The 13,525-nt window shown below is 35.8% G+C and overlaps 1 protein-coding gene across 1 annotated transcript; it reads right to left on the reverse strand.

Moving 5' to 3' along the window:
* Window positions 1-238: 238 nt before the first annotated feature.
* LOC113303129 (protein VAC14 homolog) lies at window positions 239-10,777 on the reverse strand. Its single transcript, XM_026552127.1, has 21 exons — window positions 10,713-10,777; window positions 10,365-10,590; window positions 10,119-10,232; window positions 9,970-10,035; window positions 8,290-8,379; window positions 8,082-8,201; window positions 7,959-7,987; window positions 7,703-7,845; window positions 7,494-7,588; window positions 7,243-7,329; window positions 6,927-7,034; window positions 6,743-6,834; window positions 6,446-6,527; window positions 5,829-5,894; window positions 4,666-4,781; window positions 4,437-4,557; window positions 4,171-4,332; window positions 3,955-4,083; window positions 2,494-2,562; window positions 1,422-1,673; window positions 239-939 (listed from the first exon to the last, which is right to left on the reverse strand). Exons 2-21 carry the CDS (start codon window positions 10,452-10,454, stop codon window positions 841-843), a joined length of 2,130 nt encoding a protein of 709 aa, XP_026407912.1. The 5' UTR covers window positions 10,455-10,590; window positions 10,713-10,777; the 3' UTR covers window positions 239-840.
* Between the last annotated feature and the right edge of the window lie 2,748 nt (window positions 10,778-13,525).

Below are 13,525 nucleotides of genomic sequence, written 5' to 3' on the forward strand. Positions count from 1 at the left end.
AGGGCAACTACGCCTGGCGCATAGCAAGAGCCCACATATAGTAAGATCTACCCAAGTTTATCTTACCTCTGGTTCTCTCATCACGGGTTCTTAACAAGGCACATCTATCCGGAGTGCTGTAAACTTGGGTTTACTACATGTAGATACCCGCCACGGCCATGGGTAAGATATAAATGCTAACAGACACAGTTAGCCAGTTGGTAGTTGGTTAGCACTTAGTAGGCAGAGCCGGGATCCATTTGCTGAAAACTCGTTATAACACAAAATTATACAGAAAAAATGAAACCACTAAATCAACTTAATCGTGTATAGGAACAAGAAAAGGTGGAAGAATTACACAATTTAATTAATCACTAGTAGATTTTTTATTTCTTTTTGATAATGATTATCTTTCTAACTTGACATTAATACAACCAATGACATCCACCACCTTCAACAGACTCAACACACCCACCCTCCTTTTTGCTGCCCATGTGATGTCCTTCAATCAATAAAATAAGAGAACCAACTGGACTTGTGATCACAAATAAAGAAGAGCAAAAGTATGGCTCAGGAACTACCCCCTAAGCTCTATGGCTAATTGCTTCCTTCTATCCTCTCTTAATTTCTTTTCAGCTTCAAGAACTCCTGCCATCAGCAAACCTCCAGATATCCGACACAAATAAATCAAGAAAATATACAATTTTACAATTTGGGAAGATTCGCCTGTCTACTTTCTTTCAGGGGCTGCATGCAAATCAATATCAAGTCATGTGCCCCGTGTCACCCCTTGGACACACCTAAAAAGTTATCACTTTCATGTCTGCAGCGAGACAAGTAGAAGCAAACAAAGAGCATAGGTTAATGTTGAAATGGGCCACGCGGTGATGATCTTGAAGGTGGAAGGGAGGTTTGGTCTGGCACCACAGACGATCGTCGTGCTTCTTCTTGTCTTCGAACCTGTGTTGGCAACCATGCTTAGGGACTTTATCACATTTGATATAGAATGAAGTACAACGTCAATAAATTTAACCCTCTTTCATCCAAAAGCTTGTTTCTTTAGAGAAGATACAGATGACTGAGTGAATACCTTTTCACCTACTCCTAAAGAACAAGATCCTGTGAAGGGAATGCTGGCAGCCCATAGTAACAGTCTAACCTACAATTTTGTTTACCATGTGGGTAACCACTATACTAAACCAATGACTTTCTAAGGTATGTTTCAGATGGCCATATTAAGTTGGGCAAACAAAACTTGGCTCCAGACAAAGTTGTTGCATTTTCCAGATCAAAAGTTATAATTGTGTCTTTTATTCGCCTGTGTTGCATGAATGATATGTGGTCCTCAAAGAGAATCACAGGAAATATTGATAGACGTGGAGACAATGAAAGCACTGCCGGTTGTTGTCCACTATAATAGTGTATAATCAACGATGATTTACCTGTGGCGCGTTGGACGAAGTGGAGTTGCAGGACTGCAATCGCGATTTTGTATGTAAACGATGGCGTTGCTGCATTTGTTGGAACTGCTGCAGCCTCATTTCAAAATTGATAACATTATGTGCATTTCCTGTAACCTGATTCATGTCACTATCCTCTGCAATTTGAGATGTTTGCTTCAGCTGCGCAACATTGAAGGAGTTCGGAGGAACAGTTTTCAATCGGGTCCTTAATATTTTAAAGGCTGCGCTTTGCTGCATTCAAGAAAACAGACATAGCTGATAAACAACGGGAAATGCCCGATAAATATAACAATGGGATATGAATCGGATGAATTAGATCGGAATAAGAAATGCCGCACGGGAAGTTAGCACATGATATTCATTTCTTTTACGAGTCAGTTTGGTGGAAGACAATTTTTTAAAAGGAAAGCAAGCACCATCTATTAGTAAGATACATTAGTTTGGTTAGAATAGGAAACAGCGTCCCTGATCATGCATGGCAAGCAGACCTGAATTCGTTACTCTGAAGAGAGCCTTGATATTTTCAACTTAAAGTAAAGCTGACAAACATGCAACTCCAATAGTTATTAACATGGATCGCAATCATGTTTGTCATATTGCATCAAACCATGGCCAGCAATCCCCAACTTTTTCCCTTCTTCATTCGGTACCCAAATTGCTTTCTTAATCCACAATAACATCAGACTTTATTGAATTCCGATCTGCTCTTATAAGATGTCCTACAGCCTAAATTTTGTCCTGTGTAACCTCTTCAGAGACTGATAAAATATTACTAATACAAAAACTGTGCATATATTTTGCACATGCTATTTATGATGGAAAATTCAAAAACACCTTTCACTGGGAATAAATAGATTCAAGGCATAAAGGTCGACACATGCTAAAGTTTGTAAACTACAATGCACACAAGTTCTATTCATATTTTTTACTACTACAAAGAGCAATTCAAATTCTCCTTCACAACCTTTGCAGCTTGGTTATGCCATGCTAGAATAGCTAAGGGAAGCGAACAAATCCATGTATGAACAACATATTTACTTCTTTGGCATACCTGGGGTAGCAGCATCAGAAGACCATACAGAGCATTTAGCAACCACACATGCTTTCCAGGTTCAAGGAGCTGTAAGACAGTTAGATTTAGCAATAAATCTGACAATATTTTGACAGGAACAATTGAGTATTATGGCAAATGAAAAATGTTGCCTACAAATAGTATAAAATTAGTTCTAACAGGAATCTGTGGAACAACCAATTTTTTATTAATGAGCTTCAAGACCAACACCATGACTTCAAACACTTCATGTATAATGTTCACTAGAACGTACAAACTTTTGAAGTATGACATAAGTTATCATATGAAGCAACTTCCTAAAAATATACGTTTAAGGAGTGGTCCAATATAGGGGACATTTTTGGTAATTTGTCTTTACGCTGCAACTATGAAGTTGCGTTAGTAAAATGCTTACCACTATTCGTTGTTTAAGACTAACAGAGAACAAATTGCACTAATATAAGATATTCATTTGCTAGATCAGTCGTTTATCATTTTTACACAGTAATATTCAAGTGTTATTTTAAGGTTTATGCAAGGGACTACAAGCACATCTAACCAAAACTAGTGCCCAACTGAAAACAAAAATATGTGTTCTTCACCTATACCAAAACTAGTGCCCAACTGAAAACAAAAATATGTGTTCTTCACCTATGCACTAACTACCAAATCTCAAGCCTCATATCCACGAGTAACCAACTCAATGTTTAGGTCCATGTTAGAAACTCCTTTGTGTATGCCCTTTCTAGACACAAAATAAATAAATAAATTATAACTAGCTGAGGGTCATCTTATACAAATATAAAGAAAAGAGCTCTTTTTGGTAGGAGACCCCCTAAATTACTTAGTTGTCCCATTTTTTACATATTTACATAGATACCATTGTTTTAAAAATAGATCAAAAATTTAATATCTTTCAAAATATACACCGGATTTTTTTAAAATTTATATATTTGAAAAGCTCTTTCAATTATCTATGTAACGAGTACAAATAGAATAGTAAATTTTTGTTCTAGGAAAAAAATTTCATGGTTTTCAAATTTAGTATTGTTGGATGAGTAAATATTCAAGCATGTGCATCGCACATGTGTCCTTACTAGTTTATATAGTGAAAACTTATAATTGATGTTGTGTCACAGATACTTTAAAGAAATAACACTTGTGTTTAGTTTCTTGACAAGTAATGACAATATATCAAGGTTCACACTGACATAGTTAACATTTGAACAGTTCTCAATGCATTTCACTGAGCTCAGAATTTAAGAACTCTGGCAGAGACCAGATAGACTGGGAATGACACAATACACCCTCTCAGAGCTATATCTACTAAATGCATGATATCTGCCGGCCTCCTCATATGGCTAACGGGTAAGGTCCTAAAAGTGTTTCCATTACATTATTTGCATACATAAATAAAAAATATGTTTAGTGATTGATATATATGGTTAAGGCATGGCGCACCTGCAATCTTAAATAAGCAAATATTGGAGTCTCCAACAAGCGAATCAGCTTGTCAAGATGGACCAAAAATTTGACATTGATGTCTTCCTCCATCAATGACTGAATAACAGAACTAGCATGTTGATAAGCCTGTCAGAAACAAACAAAGATGCTAGAATTTTTCAGTAGCCAGATTAACTCAATTATGGAAGATAATCTGATAGGTTGAGTACTCACCTGAGCTAACAGGCAAAGACTTATTGTTGCCATTGGAGAATGGCACCATGAACAATACAAAGAGACGAATAAATCTTTGCCAGCAGCATTAACTAAGGATCCTTTTAATAGCGCTCGCAGCTCAGACAACTCAGACGAAGTGAGTAAAATCAGATTCAGAGCCTGACATTCAAATGAAAATGCAAGAATGAAACCTGTAAGTTCGCAGTTTCTACTCTAATACGCATATATGACAATGGTCAGCAATTGAGGAAAGTAAACCTTACCTGAACCATGATGGATGCAAAGTCCAAGTCAGTTTCTTCCTCCAGGATTGAGGATAGTTGCCTATAAACCCGTTCAGCATCTAAAAGAACACAAAGTCGACGGATTATCAAAGCACCACGCCTAAATGAGAAACAAAAAGCTACGTTAAACATTTTTATAGATCACACATGCCAATTACATGTAAACGATTGATCATCATTTTGCTCAAGACTGCATTGAAAAACTCACTTCTCAAGAAGGGAATGATCAACTCGGAAATTATGCATTAAATAAACAACAAGTTGACGGAATTGGGGTGCATCTCTTGCTATACATGCATGCACCTCTAGAACTAGGAGAACTACCTGCAAAAATATCAAGATACCCGAAATTAGCCTTCCGTTCAGTGTGTCAGTTTTGATGCATCAAAAAATTCTGTAAATGGTCATACGGAACATCTGATAAGTCAGTAAGTCGGAATAGTAGCTATGCTAAAAAATAAAGAAGAAAAAAACAAAGGACCTGCAAATCTGAAAATCTATAAATCGCAATGGAAACGTACATACATGATAGAAGATTGAGATAACAATAACCCAAAGTAAAGAAATCATATTTAAGTTAACTGCCATCATAATATGCATCAGTTAATGGACCGAAAAAACTACACATTTTTAAGGAATTTTAAGTATTGTGACTTCTAAACGTAGAATTCACTGGGCTTCTAACATCAGAACTGCTCCGACTAATCAAATGATAAAAGTACATCGTACCTTTCATTCTTATATTGATACTTGGAAACCATAGGGAACTCCTACTAACCAATATTATGAAGAAAACTAATATATTATAAAATCCTGCTTCATTTTGAAACAGAAAAAAACAGGTCCAGATACCTATATCATAGGACTTGTTTCATTCATTATCAATATTGATACTATTGGCAGATATATAGAACATGCTCCTAATAAGAATGTAATAGGCCGACCTATGGGGAAAAATTGTCCTACTATACTGAAAGTTTTGAAGTGTTAAGTGTACCACATACGGGGACCAATGCGTACAAGTGATTTCAGTCACTCAAAGCTGTAATAGTTATGCTTTCATTTACCCAACCATATCCCACTGGGACCGTAAAGGTTTTGAAAGTGATAAAACCCTCATCTAATTCCCGCCCTTGCAACACTATGACACTGTACAGTAGATAAAGGTAGTAGCTAACAGAGAAACAGATTAATTATTTATTTTTTTTACTTTAGAAGCACTGGTGATCTATATTTCCCAATCATTCTTTCTACATCATTAGCAAAATACTTCTGTTTTGCGAGATATTCAAGCTCTAAAGTTAGAGAATATGTTTTCAGAAAGAAATAGAAAGCACATCAGAACTAAGTAATGCAAGAAATCTTAATTACCTCATCAGAAGGATCTGATAATACTTTGAGAATAGTGTCAAAAATGTCATCCAAGAACGATAAGACCTGTTCAATGAATACCGGTGAGCTTTACATTCTTTTAAGAAAATAACACCAGCATCAAATAACAGAAAACGGTGTTTATAATAATTAAAATGGATTTTGTTTCTCATTCTCAGGTAAGTTGTTTACTTGTCTCGAGAACATACTTCAAGCTGAAAGTAATCAGTATGTACCATCACGCTGATGATGTTTCACAGTCAGGTACAACATATTGACCCCCCGCTAATAATAGAATGCAGAAAAGCAGGGAGGCAACAAAGAAAAAAATAAGCACTTCCTTTAACAAAAGAACAATGGAACTGTAGTCTGAAGAACGAAAATTCCATTTCGCTGTTAATCTTTATGGAGTTCAGTTTCAGCTCTCTAACCAAAATGTTTCTAATCAGCAGTAGTGATTATCAACGACATACTATACTATAAGTACACTCTTCCAGAATGCTTATGAACACTCCTATAAGATGCCTTCAAATATAGAAAGAAAACTTATGAACACCTCCAGATGTGAGAAGGCAACATTAGTAGAAACAGAAAAACATCACAGCACAACACATCACCTCAGCACGATGCCTTGTCAGAAGAGTTGCTATCCAGTGCAAGGCTTCAATTCGAGTTGCCTCCCACTCACTAGATAATTGCCTGATGAAGGAAAAGTATCCTAGCATTTACTAGTTAGACACAATTCATAGTAATAATATAAAGATGGGAATTGCCAATACAACAAGTTATGTTTATGAAACTAAACGCTCTAACTGATTCCACCTGCACGAACACGAAATCCAATATAACCCATAAAATACAGACACAGTGGCAACCTTTAAAGCATAATACATCCAAGGTCACAAAAAACGCACCTCCTTGCAATGGATAGAATCGCACTAATATCAAATCCCTCAGCTGGATCAGCATTTATCCCACGAAGCTCTTCATTAGTTTCACGGGCAACCTTGAATTACAAGAAAATACAGTAAATGTGGATCAAACATCTACATATACCCCAGTAATAATAATCCTAAGCAAATGAGATCAATTATATACCACTCTTATTTTCTCCTCTTTATCAGATATGCACGGCAGAATGGCACCCAAAATGTCTGCATAATATGGAACAAGCTGCTCGCCACCTAATTTGACAAACTCATATATCTGCGGAGTCACATAAATGTATTCAGAGACTAGACTGGACATTCTCTTCTGTTCCAAATGACAAATAGAGATACAGTAACAAGCGAAACCATTCTCTACCAAGGAGGATTTGTTACCTAACCTCCTAAATTAGACCGAGAAATGATATAGCCTATAGGGTACAATGTAAGACTTAAGAGGTCCTATATCCCCAAGGTAGTGCGCTTACCCATGTGATTGAAGTCAGCCGGGTAAATTCATCCAGAGCAGCTGCCCTTTGAACCAAAATTTCAGCCATGCGACCATAATCTACAGACTTCACAGTAACTGCTCGAGTTAAATTTTTTTCACATAAACAATAACAAGTTTTAACTTTCCTTTTTCATATGCTTGATAACACATAATCCTAGTATCTTATTTAAGATGCAAAGGGAACCACACACTGTACAGGGTTCTTATAATATTACATAGGAGTCTTACTGGAGAATTCTTGATTTCTAGGAGAAATTCAGAAAGCGCGGAATCCGCTTGTTGCCGTATTTCATGGCTAGAATCACTTAACATATTGAACAAACCTGTAAAAGGATTTACACTCTTAGTAAGCAAACAAACTATCACCTATGATAATGAGTTTAGAAAAACTGTGGCATCGAGAGAACTCATTAGATTTCTTAAGTAGCAACATTTACCATCAAGAAAGTCGGGTAGGAAACCAAGCATATCAATATCTGGAACACTATCCAAAACAGTGATCCATCCTACTAAAAACTGGCGGACATAAGGATTTAAGACATTCATACGCTCCCGTAACAATGGTATAAATTCTTCAATGCTGAAATGTTTTGTAAATGAAACAGAATAAAGTGAGTCATAACCACAATAATAAACTTACAAATTTACCTAATGTACATCGTAGATACAAAATAAAAAAGGAAAATCATGCACCTGAATTGATCACTTTCTGTTACAATGTCCTGCTTGCCAACAAAAATAGATTAAACTTGGCAAAATATATGTTTATCAATGTTATGACCATAAACGAATAAAGAAAAAAAAGGTGATTTCTACCTTAACAAGGCGATCTAAGAGATGTGCAGCACTCTGGACATTGGCGTCGGAGTCTGCTGAGAGCTTACACAGTGCATCAAAGATTTGATTGAAAAATATTATGAAATCTCCTCTTACAACCTGCAGAGTGGGAATGGAAAAGGAATTAGACTCGACACACTGATTGTGCATAAATAAGAAAAAAGACAAATCTACACTTGGATCTCACCTTTGCAATATTATAAAGTGCTTCACATGCATAATAACGAACTCTGCTATCTTGGTCTGAGAAAGAATTTAGAACAGGTGGCACAATTTGCTGGGAGATTATCAACCAAACAAAAGGATTACAGATGGTAAAATACATAAAATAAAGCATGAGACGGGACAATTTCTTCAAAACGTTTATGATAGGTAAGCATAGGATTCATGCTTTTAAAACTTCAATACATTGAAGATGGAATATGCAAGAAAGAAAAAGCACCAAGAGCCTTCTTGCACAAATCGCGTAGCAGCTAAATAGTTCACACCGTTATTTTTTATTTCGTATTTTTTTTTTTTTGCCTTTTTATTTTCAAGCAGGATAGTGAATTAGAAGCCAGAAGCAGGTCCAAGGTCGAGTGCGGTAACAAGAAGCAGCAGAGCCTATAAGAGTCTAAACTTGGGTGAGTGATGGGAACATATAAGTTAAGACAATAAAGTAGAAAAGAAAAATCATAAGAACTGAATATTTTGTTGGAAAAACTGAATTTACGAAAGATATTAGGGAGATGGAGAATTTAGTGGAGAGACTCAGAGAACTGCAACCAGTAACTACCTTATAAAACAAAACCCTTATATTTTTCTTCACTCTCTGAAACGCATTTCTTTTTTTGCCAAAAAATCTTAAATCAGTTTAAAGTCGTCCTTTTCACTAAGATAATCTGTTCATTTCCTTTTTTTTATCAAAGCTCTTATGTGATGTCCCTATATCTTGCTCCTCCCTTGTGAGGAATGCAAACTTTTCATTTGATAGCTACTTAAGAGTGCAAAACAAAAACAAGTTAAAGTCAGGATCGTGGATTCTAATCAAAATGCATCAAAACTTTCCATGCTTCTACCTTCTAATAATAATGATAATCAGTTCAACAAAGGAACAAGTAGGTTGACCTCTGACTGTTATTGACATTTTCATATTAAAAGTCGTGGTAAAAAGACCAGGACACAAAGACCTACACCGGTAGATGTGCACATTGAAACCCAAATACTTAAATAAGTAACTCATAATCTATGGACGACCAGAAAATGTGTTATACTGATAACTTCACATGCTCTCATGCACCAACCAGAACTAAACAATCTCCCTATAAGAAGAAACAGCATTCAGTTTGGTATTAGACTAGCCTATTGCTAATTGAAACAAGTATTATTCTGCTAATGATAGACTGATCAGAATCATCAGATAATACACCCAAGTATATTGTCAATGAGCAAATTACAATAGAACTCCAGTCTAAGAACAATTTATCGATTACATTATGATCCGGATATAGTACACCAATTTGGTGGCTAAACAAATCGCAGTACTTCTAATGAAAGAAACTGGAATTTAGGAGTATCTGTCTATTTGGTGAAAGCATGATAGATATAGCTAAGAGATGCGTACTAATAACACTCCCATATCAAAGAAACTGCTCCTTGGAGATGCAATTAAAGTTAAAAAGAAGAGGGAAAAGGAAAAACATACTGTATTACTTAGAGTTTTTCAGCATTCATAACAAAAGGGTTTAGTTAGAAAAATCTAGGCCCTTAAATGTGTCAATTGGGATATAAGTGTGAAAACAGTCCTTGAAAATATAATGACAAAAATATCATTAATGCAGTTCATTGGACTTGGAATATCATAAATCTATTTAATTTTTTAACTTACCTCGAGATGTTGAGCAGCTTCTGTAGTCAAACCAACTGTTGCAGCTGCGAGTCCAATCAATCCACCCTAATACAGAATAATTTGTTAGAAAAAAATGACAAAAGTAAACCGATCATTTATCAAAACTGGAGTTAAGAAGGGGGTGATACCTTCCGGTGATTTGCCTGAGGGGAGTAGGTAAATTCAGTAATTAAAAGACTGATAACGGCAGTAATCCTGTCGTGATCCCCAGCAATTGCCAGTTGCTTGACAATTCCTTCAACCTAAAAATGAAATTCAACGATTTCCCAGAAGAAAAATACAGTTGAGAAACTCCATATAGAAAAACGAGTAAATAACCTAACTTCAAATAAAAATAGAAAAATCAATTATGGAAGAAAAATGATAGGGATAACCTCAAGTGCGGCATTCTTGCGCTTCTCGTAAAGTTTATCAGCGAGGTTTCTAAGAACAGCTGCCGGAATTATCGATAAAGCATCGACCATGGCGTCCGAGAAACAATAATCGATTGCAAAAAGAACTTAATAGTTTTCTGAATCGTCGTTTATCCTATTCTGACTTTAATTTTATATTTGATGTGTACCAGATCGATCGAGAGGGAGACTAAACGTGCCCTAAAAACTGAGTACGAATGGAAAATAAATTAAAAAAAAAAAAAAAAAAACAGTTGTAAATATGCAGTATATGTTATACACTGTATATCTAAAGAGCATTCCAATTCCATTAGTTGGAGAAAGTCTTACAGGTCTCTTTTGTTTTTTCCTAATTCAACTGAATCGTGTGAATGCAAATCATCTGAATCAGCTCATTACATCTGATCTAACTCAAAAACAAGCTACTCCTATTATTTTAAAGCCTTCCTAGTTTGATATTATTTGGGGCTATAAATTTCTTCACCTATCCAATAGACTAGGATAAGGGGTGTCTAAAATTTGCTGAAACTATCAATTTACCCTCTATTAAATATAAATACTATCAATTTATCCCATTAAATCTTAATTAACAATAAAAAGTAAAATCTAATTCATTTATATCTTCATCTCCACTTGAACTGATTCCTCTTCTCTTTTTCTCCCTCTTTTTTTTTCATTTTCAAATGAAACATCTTCGATCATCGACAATCTAAAAAATGATTAATCGTATTTTTTATTCTATAAAATGTCGAAACAAACACGAGTAAAGCAAACCACTAACAGAACTCTTCCTAGTTCGCAAGATCGCGGATTTGGTCAAGCAATTTGAAACAAACCGAAGAAGAAAACGGTTGACGAAGACGCACTACAAGAGGAGGAAGTGGCTCGAATTAGGTATTTTTGTATCAACCCAATCCTCTAAATTAAGGTTTAGTAACATGCAATCTCTCAAAATTTGAATTTATGAAAATCAAAGTTTTTTGGATTTCCCATAATCGATGTACGTCAATGTATTTGTGAACCGATTGCATTTAGAAACGGTTGATGTTCATGCCCACAAAAAATGGTTGTCCTGGATGTGTTTTCTGGTTCGAGAAAGATGAACCAGGAATCGATTCATGTTAATGCCCACATAGCCCAATTCTAATTTATCTTCCTTGGTTTCTTCATCATTGTTAATGAGATGTATTTCCTTAATTTTTTCACTTCATGAGGAGGAAACAAATATTGAAGCTTCTCAATATCCCATCTCATCGGATTATGAAGGATGAGTTCACTTACCTTAGAGGGACAGTTAATAACATTCTAAGTTATGGTAGGGATGACCGTCTTGCTGTAACTTTTTTTTTTGTTAGAGTCAGATTACATGATTGTCCACATAAAATCGATTGTATAGCCTTTAATTTCAAAACTGCTAAGCCCATAATTGGGTTTTTTTTTGTGTTCACATAATCCGATTCTTGGTGGCAAGAATGCCTAATTTTTTCCGTATGTTTTTTTTTTTTAAGAACCGGATTACATGAGCACTTATATAAATGGTTGTTATTGTGCAATGTTATGAATCGGTCTTTATATGTGTATCGAGTAAACCGATTCTTAGTGGAAAAAATGCCCAATTTTTTGTATATTTCTTTTTGTTAGAATCGGATTACATGAGCACTTATATAAACCGATTATTGATGTGTAATGTTAGGAATCGGTCTTTATATGTGTATATTGTAAATCGATTGTATACCTTGAATTCAAAAATATACATTGAATTCCATTGTTGTTTGTCATTTATCTCTGTATTCTCCGGGGACATCAAGGGAAAGCATCAAAGGCAAGCCGAAAATAAATATAAGAAGAAACATGACTTTGGTTCTCCTTGGAGTTTGGAACCTCGTCGAAAGGACGGTAAAAAATTGGTTGCTTCTCACCGAAAGGGATAGGTGGGTAAACCCAAAGGGATCCGCATCAATGACCCACCACCTCAAGTGAAGTAACAAACACAAAAAGGATCTGATTTTGCTACACTTACTGAAGAAGAAGTGGTAAAGAAGAAAGTGGTGACGAAGAAGTTGATGAAGAAGAAAGTGGTGGAAAGAAAGTTGATGAAGAAAAAAGTGGCAAGGAAATTGGTGAAGAAGAAGGTGGGAAGGAAGTTGATGAAGAAGGAGGACAAGGCGGAGGAGGATAAGTTCAAGATAAAGTTCAAGATAAAGTTCAAGAACAAGTTCAACAATAAGTTCAGGAACAAGGTAAGAATGATGATAAAGATAATGGTCCACACATGCCCGTCCTCGTTTAGCAGGTTGGGCGTTGTTCGATTCACCTGTAAACTTTCTTTTTGCAGTGACTTTCTTCCTCTTTTTCTTTATCTTCTCCATCACCGGTTCCCAAAATTTGCACCCCACATCTACATCTTCGAGACTATTCAATTTATCAATCAATTTTTCGTTGGCTTCAACATATTTTCCTTTTCTAATACATAGCCTTGCTTGGGTTATCAAATGCCCGATTCGTCTTCTCTGTTTTCATTTTAAACAACAAACATTCAACAAATCATGCTAAAACCATTAACAAAATCATAATTGATTCTCAACACGCACCAGGTATTCGAGAGATGTATTTTTGTCCTGTATTTGAGCCCTCTCATTTACTCGTATCACTCGAGTATGCGAAATGTTGAGGTACCATGGCATGTAACCCATAATTGCCTCATCATCTATTTCCGAACGACCATCCATATCATGTTTGTTGAACCTTCTCTTTTCTCAGTATTCAGATGTTGGTAAAGGTTTGAGAACAACCTTAATATCATTATCAACTGACTCGATTTCGGCCTCATTGAGTTTAAACTTCTTGTGCTCCTCAAGGATTTTTTGTACATCTCCGCATTGTCTTGCTACTCTCGTTGGGTCGTACATTTAGTATCCTTTTGGGTGAAACAAAGGCCCAAAATAACGTTCTTGCTCGGCGCACCCAACCGTCTTTCCTTTATCCAAAGAATCCTTGTAAGGGTGAAAGACAACATATTTCGTCGTCAAGTTGTCCAACTGGCGTCTCAACTCCGGATTTTCTCATATTGGGACTTCGACTTACCGCTGAAGTTGTATAACTCTTCATAACACTTAGCGTCCCATTGATTTTTCTCAAAAGCC

The sequence above is a fragment of the Papaver somniferum genome, chromosome 8 (assembly GCF_003573695.1).
Source record: "Papaver somniferum cultivar HN1 chromosome 8, ASM357369v1, whole genome shotgun sequence".
Lineage (NCBI taxonomy): Eukaryota > Viridiplantae > Streptophyta > Magnoliopsida > Ranunculales > Papaveraceae > Papaver > Papaver somniferum.

What these genes read in the sequence shown, in the direction of transcription:
- LOC113303129 (XM_026552127.1), bottom strand. Translation starts at nt 10,454, where the DNA reads ATGGTCGATGCTTTATCGATAATTCCGGCAGCTGTTCTTAGAAACCTC. An exon ending in GTCTTTGCCTGTTAGCTCAG is followed by an intron (nt 4,084 to 4,170) that starts GTGAGTACTCAA and finishes TGTTTCTGACAG; the next exon opens with GCTTATCAACATGCTAGTTC. An exon ending in TTCTGATGCTGCTACCCCAG is followed by an intron (nt 1,674 to 2,493) that starts GTATGCCAAAGA and finishes TCTTGAATGCAG; the next exon opens with CAAAGCGCAGCCTTTAAAAT.